Source organism: Microcaecilia unicolor, chromosome 3 (assembly GCF_901765095.1).
Source record: "Microcaecilia unicolor chromosome 3, aMicUni1.1, whole genome shotgun sequence".
NCBI lineage: Eukaryota > Metazoa > Chordata > Amphibia > Gymnophiona > Siphonopidae > Microcaecilia > Microcaecilia unicolor.
In genome coordinates, this window is record NC_044033.1 from 45,586,877 (window position 1) to 45,611,489 (window position 24,613).

Sequence of the window (24,613 nt, forward strand, 5' to 3'; positions counted from 1 at the left end):
ATGTTAACAAACTGGAAATGAGAAAGTATACAGGCTGGGCAGTCTCCATTTAAAACTTTATATAAGACATAAGCATACTTAAACAAAATGTAGCTTATATAGGAAGCCAATGAAGCCTTAACACAAAATCCCGAGATAATATCATTTTTTTTTTTCAATGAGAAAATCAAATGTACCATAGTGTTCTGAGTTTGTAATGTTTTTGCAGCAGGTGTTTAGAAATTCTGATATAGCTAAGATTGCAATCTAATGACAATAATAAACTGTACTATGTCTAAATTGTTCTAAACTAAAGTATTTCCTAAAACATATTAATTTTTCTCATCCAAAAGAAAGAACTTGTAACTTACCTGCCTAACCACTTCCTTCTTTCTTCCCTTACTCAATCTCTGCACATTACTAAATATATTTGATATCCTGGAATATTAATGTCATAACAAAGTTATGTAAGCCACATTGAGCCTGCAAATAGGTGGAAAAATGTGGGATACAAATGCAATAAATAAATAATAATAAAGCGTTGATTTGAACACGAAGAGATACTGTTTGATCAAGTTGTACACCTAGAATCTTAATTACAGGTGAAAACACTTATCATGTGTGGTCAATAAGAATATGATCGATTTAAAGGATCAGGTTTATTATCCAAGTTTTCTCAGCATTCAATTTTAATTTATATTTCATTATCCAGGAGCATATGAGTAATACATTTTCTTTACAGTCCTATTAATATGAGACAGAATGGAATAGATCGGTATCAATACTATGTTGTTATATCTATGGCTACAAAACCCTTGATTCTCTAAGCCCAAAGTATGTATAAATATATCAGTTATCAATATTTTGAAAGAATTTGTATGAGAGTATGATTAAGTCCTTCTTGTGACAGTGGAAATTGAGTACCTGTATACTAGTATATCCCAATCAGAAGCAATTAATATCATAAGATGTACTCTGGGAAGAGGCCCATTTCTAAACATTGGCCACTGTAGCATCAACTGAGAATTTATTTTTATTCGATGGTAACTTACAAACAGATCAAGGGCATGGTCCTGGACATTGCCAGTTTATATGGTGCCAGTGAGAAAACACATCTAGAAGGCAGTTGCTTCCAAGATTCTGTTTTGCTCTGCAATCAGAATATACAGCTAATCACAAAGATATCTGAACCTTCCTTTCAAATCTACCCTTCAAAAACTATATGAATAAACATCACCAAAACTCTACAACTGAACACAAAAGCTGCCACTACTTTTTCCTCTTCAAATGTATCTCTTCAAAAACTCAATGAATAATCACATGAACTATAGTTGCTCTCTTCACATTTCACAATACTATTGTAACTCCACCAAAATGTAAATTGTAAGCCACTTTGAACCAAAATTCGTTTTTGGATAATAGTGGGATACAAGAATTCATATATAAAAATAAATAAATATAGACAATACTGTTATGATTTGTAAGGATAGTTCAACATCGAGTGTTTTCACAGCTTGTTAAATACTAAAGACTGAGTTTAAGATTTCAGATGAGTTATAACACTAAGGAAGTTTCTTTCCTGGATATTATCAAGTATGTCAATGGTAAATTTAGTACCAGAATATGTCAGAAACCAGCATATCAAGAAGTTGTTAAATTTTGAAAGTTGTCAGTCGTGCATTAACAGAGAATCTTCTGATAAGCCAATTTCTTCATTTTTGTAAACTATGTTCGGATGTAATTTTGAAAGAAAATCTATTATGAGAAAGCAATTCAAGGATAAAACGTGCATTATTAATCATCCTGATGTCTTCTGAAAAGTTGTTCCCTTAATTGGTAGTTACTGGAACTATAGAGCTTCAGGTCATCTATAAGCAATAAGTGTGATGTTACCTTGTTACAGTCTTTTACATTTTTCTTTCCCCTTTGGCATCCCTGATTTATGCTCTGGGATTAACAATATTCATAATGCAGATGACATTCAGCTTCTTGTACTGTAGACCCTTCTTCATCAGATTCAATTAATGAATTGAATGGCAAATTAGATACTATTTCTGCATTGCTATATAATCATAAACTGAAATTTGAATTCAGGAGAGACATGGGCAATGATATTTTACAGAAACCAGACTGCACAGCTTTCTTGTCTTCTGCTTATTTATGGCTCCCAGATTCAGCTTGTCTCTATCTTCTGTTGTGCAGTGCTGTTTCTTCAAACTAAGGCTGATTTGTTCAGTGAAGTCGTGTTCTGCTTCATTCCTTAGTTTTAGGTCATCTTGACTACTGTAATGCTCTCTTTCATGGCATTTAGTTGACTGAAATTAAGAGGTTACAATTGGTGCAAAGTACCACCATCAAAATGATCTCAGGGGTGAGCCATTGGGATCATGTTACCTCTCTTTTAATGACTGAACATTAGCTTCTCAACTTGGTTCGGATATAGTTTAAAATTCTGTCTTTAGTCCATAGCATTCTTGCTACTGGTATGCCCCTCTTTTAGTTTGTCTCCTACTCTAGGTCCCTGTTCTTCTCAACACAATCTAGTAATTCCATTCTTTAAACAGATTAACCTTCTATTTGTATTTCCATTTTTGACATTGTCAGACCTCATTGTGGAACGCAATGCCACAATGTCTTAAGGCTGGAGAGTCCCTGTGCTAAATGTAAAATGGACTTAAAAACATATTTTTCTTATATTAATTGACTGTCGCTTATGATGAGAGTTGGCTGGGTTGCGTCTGAAACTGTGGCATGTGTAGTTGTAAGATTCTCTTATCTCTCTATCCTATAGATTTTATGGTGTTGCTTTTCTGTTTTATCATTAGTATTTTATTGTAAACCACATATATGCCTGCTATGTGATATATCAAATTAAATAAACTTGAAACTTGACTAAGACTAAATCTGTAGCCCAAGGAGAAAGAGTTCTCCGTGGATTAAGTACCACACAAAATAATAGTAGTGAGATGGTGTGTCCCTGAAATATTCATCACTGGATCTTGATGTTAGGAATCAGGTGGAATGTGGTTTGCTACATTTTTGTGGTGAAGATGCAATTATTCAGGGTTTATTTTATACATTTCAAGATACTGTATTATCCAGGAATGTGGAATGCTGTCAAAGGCTATCTTGTAATTTCATGCAATACTGAGATTTCACTTTTTCCTAATACTGACCATGGAGACTGTGTTTAGTGACTGTTTTTTTGGTGTCCATCTGCTCCTTTCTTATTGCCCATCACTTCTATTGCTGTGATGACATTGGAATCAATGATTGATTGTATATTAATCTGTTCCACTGAATAGTTATGGATCTAATTTTGGGGAATATTATTGGATCTCTGGAAGAAGTAGTGTTCTTCCTATTATTGACCTTTGTTGTGGTAAGTTGATTTTTGAAGTCTGCCGGGTGTTAGTGGAAAGATGTTTAACTGTGAGCCATCAGTCTGGTGGGGCACCATCTGAGCTGGAACGCCTCCATTTTGGGGCTCTTTATAACCTGCTTTCCAACTCTCTTGTATGCTTCAGCCATTCCATAACTTTGCTTTGACATTTATACACAACATATACCTCCTTGAGTTGAATGTGGCTTACATAACATCAAAGCATAAGCAGACAAAAAATATGTAAAAATAGATCACATCTTATCATAAAACCTTTTCTAAACAAAAAAAAGTTTTCAACATCCTGTGGAAGCTGTAAATATTACTTTGGAACCATGTTTGTGAGGGAAGAGAATTCCACCATTTTGTCACAAGGTAAGGAAAGTTAGAATACATAGATTTATAAACACTTTCTTGCAAGATGGAAAATGAAGAAGTAAGTAGTCCCTGGTATTGCTAACAACATTCCGGGCTGTCAGATCAATTAGACCCCTTATATACCTGGGTAAAAGACCATACAGAATACAATAGGTTAAAATACATAACTTAAATATGAAATGGGTTTCAACTTGAAGTCAGTGGAAACTCAAAGGGGTGGGTGTTTGACCTTTTTATGTGCCTTTAACTTTGGTTGGCCATGTTATAATGTTGGATATTGGAATTACTGGCAGGGTCTTTAATTGTTTTTCAAACTAATAGATTGTATAAAGTTAGGATGACAGATTCTCTGCAAATTGGAAAAATCCCTGTGGGATTTCCCAGGGATCACCTTTGTCTCATATTTTTATGTACATATTTTTATGTACATTGAGGTTTGAATTTATGTACATTGAGGTTTGAATTTGAGAAAAATGGATATATAACCTATATTTATACAGATGACATTTCACTCTTGATTCCTATTAGCTGTTGGCAGAATTGGAGCTGTCGAATGTACAAAAGGGATTGAAATTAAGATTTGATGTTTAAACATAAACTGAAGTTACATTCAGATAAAACAAAGTTCATACGTTTTGGAAATTCATCTAGCTCGATACTTTCAATGATATGTTAATCAGAAAAATTATACACTGTCATCTTGCATTAAAATTTGGGGGATTTACTTAGTAATTTAACACTAGAAATGAAAGTAAACTGTCTAATTATGAAAACATTTTTGCTTTTTAAGAAACTAAGACAGATACGTAAATATTTCCAGGAAGATCAGTGTAAGATATTGGTACAGTTGATTATTTATTGCATTTGCTATACTACCTAAACTGACACACAGAGCTAAGCGGTTTATAATTTAAAAATATTACATATGAGGACGAGAAAAGAACTTCAAAAAAAGATAGGAAAGAGGGGAGAAGTAGACAACAATTAGACAACATTTGAAAAAAAACAAAAAGGACAAGGGAAAAACCAATTAGGGTAAAGAGAAACTAAAAAGGAAGAGAGGAAAAAAAAGGGAAAGGAAAGATATAGTTCAATTAGAAAAGGTACAGAGATGGGCAACGAGAATGATAAAGGGGATGGAACGACTTCCCTATGAGGAAAGGCTAAACTGGCTAGGGTTTTTCAGTTTGGAGAAGAAATGGGTGAGGGGAGATGTGATAGAAGTCTATAAAATAATGAGTGGAATCGAACGGATAATCGCTTGTTTACTCTTTTCAAAAATACTAGGACTAGGGGGCATGCAATGAAGCTACAAAGTAGTAAAAAAATTTTTTTAACGGAGAAAAGCTTTTTCAAGGAGAACTTCAGTAATCCTGCAAAGACAACATTACAATAATCTATTTTTGTAACCAATAAAGATAGGACTAGGAAATGAAACGAATCATGATCCAAAAATTTTCTAACACAACATAGTTATCGCAGTACAAAAAACCTGACCGAAGCAAAGGAGACATGGGGAGCAAAAGAAAGTTGGGAGTTGAGAGTTAGTCCTAGGTAGCGAAATGATTGTACCGGTATGATAGAAGTTCCCAAGAGAGAGAAATTATCAACTGAACTAGAAGAATGTCTGGTAATCCACAAGCAACTTTTTTTTAGGATTGACAACCATTTTGTGTGACAATGACTGATGAGCTACCACATTGAGTGAAGAAATACTAGAAGTAATAGAATCTGCATAGAGCAAGTCGGCTGAGAAAAGGGTAATGGGGGGGGGGGTGGTTGAAGAGGACGTAAAAAATCCTGCAATGTGATAATTTTGTAAACACAAAATTGAGCCAGCGTATCTACAGACGGTCACAATAACGATTCTGAAGATTGAGGCACAGAGGTAAGGGACCTACAAATACTAAAACAATTCTTTGGAAGGATAGGGAGCCTTCATAATGTGTTCATGATAATACAATGACTGATTTAGCTTTTTTCAAATAAAAATTGAATTCTTGGTGAAGATGGCGACATTTCAGAAGATTGGCAGAGGTCCTGTTTTTAAGCCACAGCCCTTCTGCCCTACACGTTTGGTGCTTGAGAAGCCGATGTTCACTTCTATACCAAGGTTTATGGGAGCATGATGAGAGAGAGATAAGATGCCGGGGTGCAACTGTGTCATAAGCTCCAGAGAAAAAAGTATGCAAATTAGTCATTTGAATATCTAAAAGACCCTGTGACCAAATCCGAGGGAGTTTGGAAAAGGGAAGGAGAGGGAGTAGTTGGATCGATATGTTTAAAAGTTCTAGACCAAAAACTAGTCAAAGAAAGAGTAGTGACAGGAGAAGAAAACTGGACTATTGTAATGTTATATTTAAATCATTTTTATTATGGAATTATACAGTAACATTGTTATTAACCAATCTTTTTGCTACATTTAAAACCTTGTACAGATATATCCATATTAACACTTTTCTTCCTAATAGGGTCTTAATTCCTTTTTTACATTATTATCCCCCTTTCCTCCCCAACTACCCCTACCCCTTCCCCTTATTGTAATGTTATATACTTGGGATGCTCAAAACAATTATTTAAAAAGTTACCAACCATCCAGAACATGGCACTTTGCTTAATCTTTTCTTTGAAGAAATTTGACAGTTTATCTTAGTATTATATCAAGTTGCCCTGTTTGCTGGTCAGTGCAAGAATTCTATTTAAGTAGTCGTGTTTTTTGTTTTTTTAATAAGGTTTTATATAGTCTGGTTCCATCTTATTTTTATGATCATTTCAAGTTGGTAATAAGTACCAGGGATTCTGGGATAGGATGTGATTATCTCCTAGAGGTATTAAAAGGCTGGAAATTTTTGAGTATTTTGTTGTTTTTCCAAGCAGCGAGGTTAGGGAAAGATATTTCAACTATAATCAGATCTTCTGATTCTTATACTGAATTCCATCGTAATATTAAAACATTTCTCTTTAGGAAGTATGTTCTGAACTTAGTGTAAGATATATGATCAATATAGTCTAGGAAATATTTTTGGGGAGTTTGAGGGGGGGGGGGTTGTACTTCCTGGTTATAACCTGTTTTACTTCTGAACTGGAAGGTTGGGCTAGAGCAGGTAATAAGTTCTGTTATTATACTTAGATTGTCCATAAATCAGACTGCTGTATTCTGAACGGACTGTTGTTGATGCAAGCCCTCTGATTTACAGTCCACATAAATAATATTACACTGTGAGATAATGTTAATGACTGAATCACCGAACGAATAAGAACCTTTTTCAAATTCTCCTGTATGTAGGATAGCCATTCTGTTTCTGGGTTGTGCTCTACATCGACCTTATACAGGTTTCTCCATAATGTTTCTGTTAAAACTTTAGTTTCATTGTACTAATGCCCTTCCCAAGCTGCCTGTAGAACTGTTTTGGGCTCTCTATTTTGATATTTCTTTTCTATGTGGTTTTTTTTCCCATATCTCTGCAGATTTGGTGTCTCAGCTGCTACTTTCAATATATTATTGGAGCATATGAATTTAAGGTCGTCTTCTGTTAATGCAGCATGTTTTAGTTTGATATTTTGGATGTTTGGTGATCTTCATCGTTTTAGATACCCATCTATCAAAGATCTTGGGTGGTGGGGGGGGGGGGGGGAGAATCCCATGTGGAGAGGGATCCCATAGTAGAATAGAAATGTTCATGTAAAGCTCAGTTGACTGGGACTAAGTTTACCCAGCACTTGGGAAACTGTAAACCAAAAAGACTTGAAGAAAGGTGAAAAGGGTCTGAAGTACAGTTGAAGGAGCTGTATGGTGTATTACTATGCTGGATCAGTGTTTTATTCAATATTGTACAAACTGTGGAAATGAAGATTATAATTACTTCAAAGCAGTTTGTTTTGCAAAAGTCTTAGTAAAGTGTATCTGGCGAAATATGAAAATTCATGCCTATGCCCCCCCCCCCCCCACCCCTCCTCCCGTGGAGGCAAGAGTACATGGGGGAAAACAGTTTTTGTATGCCTTTGGGTCAGGTGATGTTGGACAATTAGAAATGCAGCATTTGTCTGTATCTTTTCATGTTGGTTTGTTCAGTAAAGATGATTTAAACATACCTTTGGGTCAGTATCACTCTCTGATGTACCTGAAAACCTCTCCTAAGCATCTTGCCAGCAAAGGAGATTATGCACTTCACACATTAGCCTATACACTGCTCCCTTCTGACCCTCGCTGTGTCCTGATCTTTTATCTTCCTGGACCACACTGTCCTGGCTCCTCCTCTCTCATGTCATTTTCCCTTTGGACGGGACTGTGAGTTTTAAGGATTCCATCACTGTGAAGGAGTGTATTTAAGGGGGGTGGATAGCTTTCTATAGACTCCTTCACATACTCTCCCCTCAGCTCATCTGTGCCCAGTTGAGTGCCTGCCACAAACACCCAGGGTTCTTAAAACTGTTCCAGGCAAGTTAGAAGCTCACCTCAGGCAGGCAAGACTCCTAAGTGCTATAACATAAGCAGGGCAAACAAGTTATAATAGCCATTGGGCCCTGTTAAACCAATGGCTTCAAACCACCCAGATTCCCAGCATGTGGAATCAGTCACAGTGGTAGGCAGCTGAGTACAGACTCCTCATCTAACATTAGAAGGTGTAGTATCATGGTACTAACTTATGGTCCACATTTGGCTCATTTCATTTTTACCCACCAGGAATCTTTCCAAAAATCAACCAAAGATCAGCACGCACATTCTTGGGACTGCACTTCCCTAGCTGTAAAGGTCTAAAACTAGTACATGCGTCCTGCTTCTCCTACATTGGCACGCAGTTGTGGAATGCATTGCCACTTGATCTGAAAAATATTCATGATCTTATCAACTTTCGGAAATCACTAAAGACTTTCCTTTTTAATAGGACTTACCACACTAATCAATAATAGGTAATCTAACATATCAATACTTGAAAATCTGTTTGTTTTCTGATTTATTGAATTGATTATATCCATTATGTTATACCTGTTCTTTTATTATTAATTGTTAATCCACTCTTGAATGACGCTTGTAACGATGAAATATTGTAAGCCACATTGAGTCTGCAAATAGGTGGGAAAATGTGGGATACAAATGCAACAAATAAATAAACCCTGGTTTGTAAGTCAATGAGGATGGACTTTGGCTGGCAGACTAACAAAGCCCATGCTCCTAGGGTAGCCATAGGTTTCCCAAACTGGCAGGTGTGGTTATTAACAAGGGGAAACGTCCAGCAATAGAAATCAACTGACCTGAATGTTCGACTAACTCCTTCGCTATGGTCCTTGGGTCTCATGAGCTCCTCACTCACCGGGAGGCCTGGGGCAGTTGATTTTAGCTGGTGCCTTTGATGCAAAATGGGGCTTGTATTGCTAAATGGTTCCTGTTGCCACAGGCAGTTGCCTTTAGAGCATGCTTGGCCCAACGAGCCTCACAACCAGGCAGGACTGATCACTCAAGTTCTTATCCCTGGTATCAGGTAGATCCTAGTTACCACTTCTGGTTAGTGGAGTAGCTCACTCTTAATGACCTGGAGCTCCTGATTAGGGTGCTCCTTGACCTACAGTGTTTTCCCTTTGTTATTGTTCAAGACTTCATTGAGCTATTCTTCCACCCTGTGGTTCTGTTCCTTTAAGATGTCTTTTTTTTTTCTCTGGGAAGCTTTTTTGAGCTGGCTAGCTAAGCCCTCCAGCTCCTTGTACTTTACATGCATAAATGTTTCCTCCTGGGTCAGCTGAGCCTGGACCTGTGTCAGCTGCTCCCATAGGAATCATGTGCCGCTGTCTACCTCTTCTGCTTTCCCGTGAAGTTCTTGAATTTGCAGCTGTAGCACGGTATTCATGCTGGCCAACATTTGAACTTGTTCTAGTGCTGTATTATAACTCTACCACGTTCCCATTAGCCGCTCTTGCAGCTCAGTGTACTGTCACAGGGGTGCTGTACCTGCCAGCTCCTATTGCAGCCACTTGATTTCCATCCTGATGCACTCATATCGTTCCTCGGTCACCCAGGTGATCTCTTTGGCTTTCTGCAGTTCCCCAGCTTGCTCCAGCAGAATCTTTCAGGAAGGCCTCGTAGGGGTTAGTTGCTCCTTCTACTATGTCACCTCAGCTGTCTTGGGTTCCATACTAGGTTTTACCTCTGTAAATTCTCCCTCCTTTTCCCTGGATACCAACAGGAGTTTCTGGATCTTAGGTTCCAACTGCAATCCTGCTTATGCAAGATCTCTTTCCAATGGTTTTGTCCTCATGTGCCTTATTTTTACTGCCTGCTGCTGATTGTTTTTCAACAACCTGTTCCTCTTTTCTTGCTCAGCAATGAAATTCGACCATGAATTTTCTACTTTGCTGTATAAGGGTTCTCAGATTGTACTCGTATTCCCCTCTAAACAAGGGTTCTTACACTGCTGGAATCGATCAGCGCCTGGTAGAGGTTCCTATTCAATTCAGCTTGCAGCATATTCCACTTCTCAAGTGCGGGAGCCTCAACAAAACAGCAAGGCTACTACGTTCACATCTGTGACATCTTCGTCTACCTCTTGGCAGTCCCGAGCCATATAGCCTCTCTCCCCACATCTGAAACAGGTGATAAAGAGCAGTTTTCAAGACCAGGTCAGTGGAGGGCACTGTTGGGAAGAGGGCCTCCATTGCTCCAACCCCTTTCTCTGAGATACCGAGCTAGAAAGTGGTTAGGTACTTAGAGTTCTGGGATGCTGCCTTCTTTCTTCTCTTCCCAGGACTCCCAGCTTGCTTCCTATCTTGGTAGGGTTCAGGTTCTGGTTGAACTTGATAAAAGGTTCAACTTCTTCCAAAGTGCTCTCTAGCATCAATTTAGGGTGTCACCTGACCCACTGCTTCATGGATGGGACAGCCAATTGAGGAACTGTTCAAGGAGAATGACTCTTGCTATCTCCAAGCCAGTCTTGCCCTCTGGTTGGAGCCATCTCGAGGCTACCTCCTTGAGCTGGTAAAAGAAGCTCTGAGGACTCTTTCATTTGTAGAGACCCTTTTCTAAATCATTGCTGATAAGCTTCTTGGGCATAACCTGCCATTTCCAGAATGGTGGCCTTTGCTTTTATATAGGTGGCCATCACGTTGGAGTTCACATCTTGAAGCGTAGTTCAAAGTTTGTCAAAAAGTAGTCTGAGTCATCCTCTGGTACCATCTTCGGTAACACTAGAACTGGAGTGTGTATCCTGGGTCCCTGTAGTGCTTGGTTTATTTGTACCAGGGAGGTTTGCTATACCTCCCAAAAAGTTTTTGAATACCTTCTGCTGCCCCTCAACTAGGGCTTTGGAGCAGTCTTTCCATGTATGTTTTCTATAAAACTTTGGCATGCACTGTGCTAGAGGAATCAACCAGAAAATAAAGCCTGCCTGTTCGGCACTTACTGTACTTCTTCCGGTCCCTATGGCAGGCGGTAGTAGGCCAGCTTCCAGTATGGTAGTTCCCACCAGGCCCAGAGCTCAGGAACTAAGGCATGCAACTTCTTTTAGCAGGGTAAGCAAATCCTACCACTGCCACAATATGTGGTAACATGAATAAAGGCAGATCCAGAGTCTGGACAACCACACAGCAGGTTAAATTGAACAGAAAATAATACTTCATTAAATATGGGGAATCCTGTTAGCTTCACAGGCAAGGGAGAAAATAACGTAAACTAGTCCTTAGATATAAGAAAAGTCCTCTTGTGGTCCTGCTCCTGCAGGGCCAAGTCATGTATTAGTATCTCTAGTTAACAACATTCACCAGCTTGCCTGGCTGAAGAATACAGTTCAAGGTCCCAACTTTGGCATTCCTGACTATCGCTGTTGGAGTTCACAGATACATGGTGGAAGCCTATGCAGTTGGGCATGGCTGCTCCCCTCTGGGCCTTTCTAACCTAGCTGTGCCCTGAGCTTTTATCTTCCCGGACATTGCCCTCATGGCTCCTTCTCTCCCATGTCATTTCCTCTTTGGGTGAGACTCTGAGTTTCACCACTGTGAGGGAGTGTTATTAAGGGGGAGAGGGGGTGGTAGCTTCCTATAGACTCCCTCATAATTGCAGATAAAGCAACTTGGATTCTTGGTATTTCTGACTTTACCTATTTATGCTATTTTTTTTTATCTCAGTAAGGATTTCCAGTTTTAAGGATTACAGCTGATCAGAAATTTTGCTTTCAGTGTCTAGGTTTTCAGTGTTCTAGTTCATAATTGTATATGTTTAGTTATTTTTTTTTTATTTGCAATTATGCATGTAATCCTAGTCATTGGGTTTAGTTAAAAGAAAATAATCTCTTAGTTACTGCATTAAATCACAATGTTCAATCACGAGTCAATTTCAAAGAAGTCTACCTACAGCCAGACCTGGTGCAGAACCGTGTGTTAGAAGTTTATCAATATCAGTATGGTTGAAGCTTTGTATTGCTTGGGACAGTTGATATAAACTAAGAGAATGTTGTCTTTTAAAAATATATATTATTTTTTAATGAGAATGTGGTGTTAAAGCAAGCAAAGAACAAGAAAATATTGCTGTGGAATATAGACTGTATCACTGAATTAGAAGGGCGTTTGTTGAACCAAAAATGCTATTATACTTTAGCAGTCAAAATATACAAGAGTAAAAGGAAATCCTTATCCATTGCTTGTCTTGTTTAACCCTCAGTGTATTAAGTGGCCTAATGCAGTGCTTAACCCTGTCCTAGAGACAGACCTAGCCACAGTGAATATGCATGAGATGTATTTGGTTTCCGGTATAAAAATTTATCTCCTGCATATTCATTCTGGTAATCCTAAAAACCTCTTTGGCTAGGCGTGCCTTTAGGAGATGGTTGAGAAGCACTGGCCTAATGGTTGTGATGATATGTATTACTGTTATTGTTGGTGCTATATTGACACTAATTGGTTTTCTGTTCCTGTGCAGGCTCCCAGAACTCGAGCTGTGAAGAATGTTAGGCGACATGCATGTTCTTCTATCATTAAGATGTGCCGTGACTATCCACAGCTAGTCCTGGTATGTGATGTAACTAATGTGTGGCACAGAGGGGGGTAAGAGAACTAAGGCTGTGTTCCCCCACACCTTTCTTGGAGGCACAGTGGTCTAGTCTGGTATTCAGGATTACCACAATGAATATGTATAAGATAACTTTGCATACATTGGATTTCTCCGAGGACAAGCAGGCTGTCAGTATTCTCACATCTGGGGAAGTCTTCCGATAGTGCCCGGTGCAGACGCTGCCTAGTGTATATAGCTACTAGAAATTTCTAGCAGTGTCCTACTATGCATGTGTGGGTGCAAGTTCCTCAGTCTGTTTTTATCCATGGGAGTTGGCAGGTCTTGTCTTCATGGTCTCTCTCAGCACATATTAACAGTTGCTTTTTCAGTGTCTTTCTGTGTGGGATTTTGCTTAATTTTTCTCATTTTCTACAGCTTTTTATTTTTGTACCTTCCCTTTTTATTTTGTTAGGTTCAGCTTTTCAAGTTTTCTTTCTTTTTCATGTGACTCTTTAGGCTTCGTTCAAGCCTGAGCACCAACCTCAATTTGAGCTTTGCTCCTTTTTGTTGTTCAAGATTGAGGCATTCTTAATTTTTCTCATTTTCTTCATCTTTTTATTTTTGTACCTTTCCCCTTTATTTTGTTAGGTTTTTCGGCTTTTCAAGTTTTCTGTCTTTTTCATGTGACTCTTTAGGCCTGATCTTCATTTTTTGATGTGTAGGAAGACCCCCAGTGACTTCAAAAGGGTGTGCCCAATGTAATCGGGTGATTTCTGCCATGGACCCACAGAATTGGTGCATTGGGTGTCTTGGACCTGAGCACCAGCATGATTCTTGTTCTCTCTATTTGCAAATCCAGCTGAGGACACAGAGTCTGTCAGGTCCAGCAGAAGAAAATGTTTGGCTCCTTGAAGCCTAGTCCGTTGACATCAGCACCAGAAGCATCGACTTTGATAGCTGCTTAGACTTCATCTACCACTGGGAGTGCACCAGCATTGAGGAGGTCTTCACCTCCCTCAACATCAAGCGCTGATAGGAGGCCCAGGACCCGTCATCATTGGACCCAACACTGGGGAAGCATAAGGGTTTGACGTCATCCTCGTCGGTGCCAAGGGACCGTGATGCTGAGCGCTAAGGGAAGCCAAAGAAGCGCAAGCATTGGTTCCCTCTCGAAGCACAGTGCTGGGAGCACCAGGGCATCGGCATTGCCATTACCTGAGAAGCACTGGCACCGAGAGGATAGTTCCCCGTCTTGGTGGAGGTACCAGTGTGCCAGTATGGACTTTTCCTCCAAGAACGTGTCCAAACCTTTTTTAAACCCAGATACACAAACCGGTGTTACCACATCCTCTGGCAATGAGTTCCGAAGCTTCTATTCTTTCAGTGGAAAAATATTTCCTCCTATTTGTTTTAAAAGTATTTGTACTGTTTGAAAGAGTGAAAATTTGATTCACTTTTACCCATTCTACACCACTCAGGATTTTGTAGTCCTCAATCATATCCCCCTTCAGCCATCTCTTTTCCAAGCTGAAGAGCCCTAACCTCTTTAGATTTGCCTCATATGGGAGGAGTTCCACCCCCTTTATCATTTTGGTTGCTCTTCTTTGAACCTTTTCTAATTCCGCGTTATCTTTTTAGAGATACAGTAATCAGAATTGAACATAGCACTCAAGGTGAGGTCACACCATGGAGCATTACAGAGGCATTATAATAATCTTGGTCTTATTTTGCATCCGTTTCCTATTAATTCCAAGCATCCTGTTTGCTTTTTTGGCCGCTGCCACCACACACTGGGCAGAAAATTTCAGCTTACTGACTACAATGACACCTAGATCTTTTTCTTGGGTGCTGACTCTTAGGTTGGCCCTAGCATCAGGTAACTATAATTCGGATTATTCTTCCCAATGTGCATCACTTTGCATTTGTCCATATAATTTTCATCTGCCGTTTGATGCTCAATCTTCCAGTTTCCTAAGGTCTTCCTGCAATTTTTCACAATCCGCATGTGTTTTTGACAAGTTGAATAGTTTTGTGTCATCTGCAAATCTAATCATCTCACGCATCGTTCAATTTCCAGATCCCTGCAGCACTCCACTATTCACCCTCCTCCGTTGAGGAAAATGGCAATTTAACCCTACCCTCTGTTTTCTATCCACAACCAATTCCTAATCCACAGAAAGACATTGCCTCCTATCCCATGACTATTAATTTTCTCAGGAGTCTCTCATGAGGAACTTTGTAAAAAGGTTTCTGAAAATCTAGTTACACTACATCAACCAGCTCACCTTTATCGACATGTTTATTCATGCCTTCAAAGACTTCCCTTGGCTGAACCCATGCTCACACTGTCCCATTAAACCATATTTTTCTACGTGTTCTGTAATTTTATCCTTATAATAGTTTCCACTATTTTGCCCAGCACTGAAGTTGGCCTTACCGGTCTGTAATTTCCCAGATCACCCCTGGAACCCTTTTTAAACATTGGCGTTACATTGACCACCCTCCAATCTTCAGGTACTAACAGATCAGCAATTTCATGTTTGAGTTCTTTCAGTACCCTGGGTTGTATACCATCCAGTCCAGGTGATTTATTACTACTACTACTACTACTATTTAGCATTTCTATAGCGCTACAAGGCATACGCAGCGCTGCACAAACATAGAAGAAAGACAGTCCCTGCTCAAAGAGCTTACAATCTAATAGACAAGAAATAAAGTAAGCAAATCAAATCAATTATTGTGTACAGGAAGGAGGAGGGTAGGTGGAGGCAGGTGGTTACAAGTGGTTACGAGTCAAAAGCAATGTTAAAGAGGTGGGCTTTCAGTCTAGATTTAAAGGTGGCCAAGGAAGGGGCAAGTCGTAGGGGCTCAGGAAGTTTATTCCAGGCGTAGGGTGCAGCGAGACAGAAGGCGCGAAGTCTGGAGTTGGCAGTAGTGGAGAAAGGAACAGATAAGAAGGATTTATCCATGGAGCGGAGTGCACGGGAAGGGGTGTAGGGAAGGACGAGTGTGGAGAGATACTGGGGAGCAGCAGAGTGAGTACATTTATAGGTTAGTAGAAGAAGTTTGAACAGAATGCGAAAACGGATAGGGAGCCAGTGAAGCGACTTGAGGAGAGGGGGGTAGTATGAGTAAAGCGACCCTGGCGGAAGACGAGACGGGCAGCAGAGTTTTGAACCGATTGGAGAGGGGAGAGGTGACTAAGTGGGAGGCTAGCAAGAAGCAGATTGCAGTAGTCTAAACGAGAGGTGACAAGGGTGTGGATGAGGGTTTTGGTAGAGTGCTCGGAAAGAAAGGGGCGGATTTTACGGATGTTGTAAAGAAAGAAACGACAGGTCTTGGCGGTCTGCTGGATGTGAGCAGAGAAGGAGAGAGAAGAGTCAAAGATGACCCCAAGGTTTCGAGCCGAGGAGACAGGGAGAATGAGAGAGCCATCAACAGAAATAGAAAACGGGGGGAGTGGGGAGGTGGGTTTGGGGGGAAAAATGAGAAGTTCGGTTTTGGTCATGTTTAATTTCAGGTGGCCTTGAGACATCCAGATAGCAATGTCAGACAAGCACGCTGAAACTTTGGTTTGGATGCAAGGTGAGATATCAGGGGTAGAAAGGTAGATTTGGGAGTCATCAGCATAGAGATGGTAGGAAAAGCCATGGGATGAGATTAATGAACCAAGGGAAGAAGTGTAGATAGAAAAGAGGAGGGGACCAAGAACAGAACCCTGAGGTACGCCGACAGGCAGAGGGATAGAAGTAGAAGAGGATCCACCAGAGTGAACACTAAAGGTGCGGAGGGAGAGGTAGGAAGAGAACCAGGAAAGGACAGAGCCCTGGAATCCAAGTGAGGACAGGATATCAAGGAGTATGCTGTGATCGAAAGCAGCGGAAAGATCAAGAAGAATGAGGATGGAATAGAGACCTCTGGATTTAGCCAGTAATAGGTCATTGGAGACTTTAGTAAGCGCAGTTTCGGTTGAGTGGAGAGGGCGAAAACCAGATTGTAGTGGGTCAAGAATAGCATGTGAGGAGAGAAAATCAAGGCAGCGGTGGTGAACAGCACGCTCAAGTAATTTGGAGAGAAAAGGGAGGAGGGAGATGGGTCGGTAATTAGAGGGACAAGTAGGGTCGAGTGAAGGCTTCTTAAGGAGAGGTGTGACCACAGCATGTTTAAAGGCAGTAGGGACAGTTGCAGTGGAAAGTGAGAGGTTGAGAATGTGACAGATAAAAGGAATAAAAGCAGGTGAGATGGCATTAAGAAGGTGGGTGGGAATGGGATCAGAGGAACAGGTGGTACATTTTGAGGAAGAAAGGAGAAGTGTAGTTTCCTCTATAGTAACTTCAGGAAAGGAGGAAAAAGAATGAGGGGAAGGAGAGAGAGAGGAATGGACTAGTGGAGGGAGAGGTGGCGAGGTAGAGAATTCAAGGTTTATCTTTTGAACCTTGTTGTGAAAGAATTCAGCAAGGGTCTGAGGAGATAATGAAGGGGGAGTTGGGGGAGGGGGCACCTTGAGGAGAGAGTTCAATGTGGTGAAGAGAAGTCGAGGGTTAGAGCCAAGAGAGTTGGCCAGTTGGCTATAATAATCCTGTTTGGCGCGTAAAAGAGCAGATTGGAAGGAGGTCAGCTTGAACTTAAAGTGTAGGAAATCAGCAAGGGCCCGAGATTTCCGCCAGAGGCATTCGGCGGAGCAGGTACAGGAACGTAGGTAGTGGATATTAGAAGTCAGCCAAGGTTGGGGTTTTGTGCGCCTTATAGGGCGGGTCATCAAAGGTGCAAGAGTGTCTAAGGCAGAGGATAGAGTATTGTTATAAGAAGAAACAGCCTCGTTGACAGACGTGGATGGTGCCACAGTAGAGAGGAGGTTTGAAACATGGGAGGATAGAGATGAAGGGTCAATATCGTGAAGATTCCTAGATAAATTAGATATAATAGGACGGGACTGGGAGGGAGGAGATTTAAATGTGAAAGTTATAAGATGGTGATCAGAGAGAGGAAGATCAGAGGCAAGGAAACTAGAGGGTGAACAGTTGGAGGAGAAGATGAGATCAAGACAGTGACCATTTTGATGAGTGGGGGAGGTGGAGCATAGTTGGAGTTTAAAGGAGGATGTTAAAGTGAGTAACTTGGAAATATAAGAGTTGGAAGGATCATTAGCAGGAATATTAAAGTCACCAAGGATGAGAGAGGGGGAGGAAGGATCATGGAAGAAGGCAAGCCAGGCATCAAAGTCACTGAGAAAGGATGAAAGGGACTTATCAGGGGGACGATAAATGACCGCTATTCGAAGAGGCAGAGGAGAGAAAAGGCGGATAGAGTGGACTTCAAAGGGGGGAAAACAGTGAGATTGAGGTGGAAGAAGGGGTTGAAATCTGGAGGAGGGAGAGAGAAGTAGTCCAACACCACCCCCGCGACCAGTAGGGCGAGGAGTATGTGAAAAAAGATAACCACCATGGCAGAGGGCTGCGACTGAAGCAGAGTCAGCAGGGCAGAGCCAGGTTTCTGTTATGGCGAGCAGATGGAGGTGACGCGAGATAAAGAGGTCCTGGATATAGGGGAGTTTGTTACAGATAGAGCGGGCATTCCATAGGGTGCAAGAGAAGGGCAGAGAAGAGGAGGGGAGTAGAGGAATAGAGATGAGGTTAGAGAGGTCACGGTGAGATCTGTAGAGTTGGGATAATAGTTGGTGAGGAGGGCCAGGATTGGGATCGATGTCACCGGCTGAGAGTAAGAGAAGGAGTAAAAGAGAGCGGAGGAGAGTAGGAGAGGTGTGGCCACGCAGGCGTCGAAGGCGAGAGGTATTTAGGTGGAATGGGGAAGGCAAAATGGAGGGAAGAAAGAGACGGAGATTAAAAGCCAAGAGGGTAGGAGAGAAGGTGAGGTGATGAAGTCGATGGATGGGCAGTGAGTTCCTGTAGCGGAGAGAGGTAGGGGGTGAGGGAAAAGATTAGGAAGGGACAGGGCTAGGAAGAGAATGTGAATAGGGGCCATAAATGACTGAGGTACTTTAGCAACTGGGAAGAAGATTAGATGCAAAGAGAAAAATGCTCCAGAGCGGAGGCCCTGGGTGGATCGGAGTGGACCTGGGTGTCACCCCGGAGAAGGCTGTAAGGATATGCAGATGACCTGCAAATCCTCCACAGCACCTGAAAGGCAGCCGGTGGTAGAGCTGGGCACCTCTCAGCTGAGGAAAGGCTTACCAGGGGTTAGGCCGAAGCCAGCATTCCTCCCCCTGAGGGTCGCCTGATCCTAGCTAAAAAGCACCTGGAAACTCTGTGCACTTGGAGCGAGGGTCCTGGGAAGCTCGGGGTGGACCTGGAGTCACCCCGGATACAGTTGTGAGGAAATGCAGAAGGGCTGCAAGTCCTCCACAGCACCTGGTGGGAGTGCTGGGCACCTAGAGCGGAGGCCCTGGGTGGATCGGAGTGGACCTGGGTGTCACCCCGGAGAAGGCTGTAAGGATATGCAGATGAGCTGCAAGTCCTCCACAGCACCTGAAAGGCAGCCGGTGGTAGAGCTGGGCACCTCTCAGCTGAGGAAAGGCTTACCAGGGGTTAGGCCGAAGCCAGCATTCCTCCCCCTGAGGGTCGCCTTTAGTTAGTTTGGCTCAGTACATCTTCTAGGTTCACAGAGATTTCTTTCAGTTCCTCTGCATCATCACCTTTGAAAACCAATTCCAGTACAGGTAGGTCTCTCATATCTTCTTCCATAAAGACCGAAGCAAAGAATTCATTCAGTCTCTCCGCTATTGCCTTGTCCTCCGTGAGTGCCCCTTTTTGCTCCTTCATTGTCTTAACGGTCTCACGGATTCCCTCACAGGCTTTCTGCTTCTGATGTACCTGAAAAAGTTGCTGCTGAGAAGTTTTTGTTCATGAATTTTTATTATTTCCACTCCTTTTTATTCCATTCATTCCATTCTTCTGGTATGGTGGCTATGAAATACTACAGTTTTTCTTTTCATTTATTAAGGTTGTAAATTTTGATGATAAATAATTTTGCTTGTTTATTTAAAGTTATTATTTGACTTTATATACTATTTCATTTATTTTTACAAATATCCATTTTAGATGTTAATCTGCACAATATGATGATTGGAATATAAAACTGCACGTATCTTTCTAGAATTTTTACCACCTGTTCTCTGTGTTGATCTACAGATGGTTTTTTTTTTAACAATATTGAGTCCTTTGAATGTATATTATATTCTTGTGTTTTTAATGTTTTACTACTGTGTCACTTTACAGATGTCTTTTATAATATTGAGTTTTTTGAATATATATATTTAACTTTTTTGTTCTTATACATACTCCTTTGTCACTTTACAGATGTCTTTTACAATATTGAATTTTTTGAATGTATATTTTATCTATGTTACTGAGGCAGGCCAGTGGGCCGAAACACGGTCATATCAAGTCGTCGCTGCTGAGTTACTTTTACTGATTAATAAATTGTTTTGACCAAACAGCATCATTGTTTTATTGTCGCCTTCGCTGTTTCCAGAGTGGTATTTTGTCCGTGAGGGTTTTTTTTGTTCTTCTGTTTTTATTGTTGTTAATAGTTGCTAAGATTACATCTTAGAGGAGCATGCCTGCATCAAAACTTGTTTACCTTATAAAAATGCTAAAAAAAAAAAAAAAAAAAAAAAAACGAGGCTGGGTGCTCAAGTAACAGCAGCTGCATCTTTTCCCTCTGTTTTTTTTTCTGCCGCTGTGGATGCTTATGTGGTGTGTTTTGTCATCTGTGGGATCAGGTTCATTTGTGGCTGCTGGTGGAAGAGCAGAGCCTTTGGCTGCTCCAGATAACTCGGCCAGCATGAGGGCAGAGTTTGCCACAACAGTGTAGCCAGAAGGCAGTGACATCAGCACACCTGTGAGAGCATTGGGAAGCATGCCTAGGGATGCATCCAGAGAGAGGTGACACCTGAAGGAGCAGAGAACATTTCTTTGGATAGCTTAATAAGGTTTGGATGGTCCTGCTAACACCACTTCAGAGAAGGGAGAAGTACCCTCTATATTAGCTTTGCTTAATCTGGAAAAACTAGAAGTTTATACCTTGGAGAAAATTTGAACTTAGTGGTGTCTCTTGGTCAGGCTTTGTCAGAACAGCTGCTACAGATGCAGAAAAGGACTGCCTCCCTGTAACCTAAGGTAGATAGACAGGTGTCAATTTGTTGTGGTGCAAACAGGTATACTCCTCCTCTTCCTCTCCACAGCTCCCCCTCCCCCCATACACACCTCATTCATCACTCTCTGCCTACTTCACACCCCTCATCATGCATCGCTTTAACAAATGCTCCCAAATTTCTCTTGCTTACCTCATCTATCTACCCAGTTTTACATACAACATCTCTGTCCATCTTTGATGCCTTTGGCTTATACCAGTTAGCCAGTGCCACTTTTCTTTCTGCCAGAAAGAGCTTCATGGCCAACTGCATATTAGGGTCATCTCTATATTCTTCAGGCATATAGGAAGAACAACATTTTGAATACCAATGTTACCACTAGCTCAGTTAGCTGCTTGATTTTCCCCCTACACCTTTGACCAAAACTCTTGAAACTTCAGACATGCAAATAGAAGATGAGACAGGGTTCCTCTTCCATCACACCCTCTCCAACATTCATCACTCTTCTCTCACCCCATTCGCATCAACTTGCTGGATGACAAGTGCACCTGAGTTAGAATTTATATTGCTGGCCCACAAGTATCAATAGAGAGGGAACATTTCCATGTGTTCCTATAAAATATCTCCCATTCCTCCTGTCTAAACTCCTCTCCCAGTTCCATACTCCTCACACTCAAGTAAGACCCATTTTTTATAGCTCAGGATCAAGACTGGAGTGGGCTTCGGCAACTCTAGTAGTTGGGAAGTAGGACCGGTGCCAGGCAGACTTGTATGGTGTGTGCTCCAAAATTGGCAGGGAGAAAGAGATTGAGACTCATTTTCAAAGTTACATAGGTTACTGGAATTTCTTGTAGAACATTCCACCCTGAAAAAGCTGCCCAAATGTTTTCAGTGGGGAGTTTCTCACTGCTCCTTTACCCTTCTCCAACCACAACTTCACTACCTCCAGGTCTCCCGATATGTGACTTCAAGACTCCCCCATTACCATCAACCTCTTCTGTTTCTTCCGAGCCATCCTTCCATGTTTCATTTTTTCTGTCTCCCATTCTGTCCAATGCTGATTCATTGATGGGAATTGCCACTGCATGAGTTTGCTAAAAGGGTTGCCCAATAATAATGTGCAAATTTAGCCAACCAATTCCATCCTTAGAACTGCAGCACCCCCCCCCCCCCCCCCCCGCCCCCTCACCTCCCCTAATAAAATCTCTAACAACTTTTTTCTAATGCCCTAGAATTAATGTTCCAGTACTGGGATTGGTAGCAGCATACACTAGTACTCTGGGTAACTAGCACATTTTAGCCACATTCATTCGCCCTACCCAGCTCAACACCCTTCCCCATTTCCTGAAACATCCTTAGCAGTGGCACAAAATTTAACTGGAAGAGTTTTTCCATGCTCTCCGATACTCATACATTCAAATAGTTAATCCACCTTTTATTCCAGCAAAGAGGGCAATCCACTCACTTTTGTAACTCTTCCCCCTCGTACTTCAGGGGCGTAATTTCAGGAGTAGTGAAGTTTACCTTATATTCAGACAAAATCTCTATACTCCTTTAAAACCTCCAGAAGTACTGGTACAGAAATTTCCAAATACATTAGGAGGAGATCATCCACATATAATGCAATTTTTTTGCTCTATCCTTCCCACCTAATTCGTTGGATCCTATCCTCTTGCCTTGCTCATTCTTCTAATCCATTTGTAACTACAGGGAACAATAGAGAGGAAAGTGCATTCCCTCCCCAACTGAAATAGCTTTGAGATATGTCCATTAACACTGCTCAGTCTAATGCTAGAACCCCCTTAATTAACCCATCTCCCAACTTACTCCATCTCAGCGCACTTTCCTTATGTCCCCAGTGAATACGATCAAATGCCTTTTTGGCATATAACATGACTACAGCTGCCCCCTTTTTCCCTACTTCCGACTCTGGATAATACCCAGTGCTGTCAGAATATTTTCAGTTGCCTACTGCCCAGCAACAAGCCCTGCCTTATCTGATGTATTAGAACGAGGATTATCTTCTCCAGCCTGTTTGCCAGTATTTTCGTATTAATCCTCTTCTGGCTTCCTTTTGTCACGGAACCCGGGATGGTGAGCCCTTGGGCTACAGCCAGGCAGCAGCAGACAAGTCCTCTGGGGAGGCGCAGAGCAGAGGCAAACCAGGCACTGAATACAAACAAGATACCAGACATGGCAAATAGCACGTTCAAGACAAGCAACAAGCACCACCAGAAAAGGGAGAAAGACCATTCAGGTGGGTCTCGCGGCTGATCCGGAACCCACTCGTACAGAGTCCAAGCATACGGGCCTCACAGCCGAACTGGAAGCAAATCATACCAGAGGAAAGGGAAGAGAAACAGGATAGTATCTCTTGAGCAAGTATTACTCGAGCAGTGCACACACACTGCACTAAACAGAGCCACAAACAAGGGGTTAAAAGACCCTACACACAGGCACAAAGAAACTGAAGGGGAAAGGACGACCCCACTTAGACTCACATGGTAGAAACCACAAGTAAAAGATAAGAAAACCACACTGGAAGGCAGCACAGGACTGGGCTTAGAACCCTAGCTATAAATGAATAGTCCTACCCAAGTCAAACAGACATCACACAGAGAGGTAGCACAGGGCTGGGCTACTTGTCCCAGCTAAACGGAAGAGCTGGCCACTAGTGCCACACAGAGGGGCAGCTCAAGGCTGAGCTAGTAGTCACATCAAACAGAAGAATCATCCACTCAAACAGAATCAAACAGAGAGGATGCACAGGACTGTGCTAGTAGACACAGCTAAACAGAAGAATGGCCCACTCGTGCCACACACAGAGACCGCTCAAGGCTGCGCTAGTAGTCACAGCTAAACAAAAAAGCAATCCGCTCAAACACAACCAGAAACCTCACAGAGAGAACTCAAACAGAAAGCACACAGGAAAAACGCAAGACAAGGCCACACAAAGGAACACTCACAGCTATGCCATACAGAACAAGGATAAGGGGAAGCCATTCATGAAGGAACACTCTAATCTGTACCATACAGCACTCAGGGAAGAGGGAAGCCACTCGAAATACTCAAGGGTGTGCCACCAGGCACTCAAGGGAAAAAGGGAAGCCACTCATAGGAATACACAAGGCTGTGCCACACAGCACTCAAGGGTAAAGGGAAGCCACTCACAAGAATACACAAGGCTGGCCATACAGGACTCAAAGGTAAAGGGAAGCCACTCATAAGAATACACAAGGCTGGCCATACAGGACTCAAAGGTAAAGGGAAGCCACTCATAAGAATACACAAGGCTGGCTATACAGGACTCAAAGGTAAAGGGAAGCCACTCATAAGAATACACAAGGCTGTGCCACAGAGTCAAATAACAGACACTAGAGTCAAAGGGAAAAGCAAGCAAGCAGGGAAAGCTGCCTTTACATCCACAAATCGGATAAGGAGCAATGCTCACAAGAATCAGGAGACATAGCAGACAGAGTTAAAGCAGGCTGAAGGGAAAGGCTGCTTCTAAAACACAAATCAGCAAGGAGCAGGGCTTACACCGCAAAGGTTTAAAGCAAACAAAGGGAATTTACCAGGACTCAGCCAGCACACAGCTGAGTAAGGAAAGGCAGGCAGAGACAGAGCACACCCAGCTGCAAGGAAGCAAGGTAATCAAGGAAAGCAGCTAGGCTGGCATCAACCGGCTCTCTGAACAGTGAAAGGTAACAAGGGAAACCACACAAGGAAATAGAACAGGCTTATGCTGGAGAGCATAGATAACAATGAAGGAATCTTTTCAGATTCC

The 24,613-nt window shown here is 41.7% G+C and overlaps 1 protein-coding gene across 1 annotated transcript in view; it reads left to right on the forward strand.

Moving 5' to 3' along the window:
- XPO5 (exportin 5) overlaps window positions 1-24,613 on the forward strand; it is a 226,620-nt gene that overhangs the window by 103,860 nt on the left and 98,147 nt on the right. Inside the window, 1 exon segment of the mRNA XM_030195864.1 lies at window positions 12,642-12,731. Within this exon segment, the coding sequence (XP_030051724.1) occupies window positions 12,642-12,731 (90 nt within the window).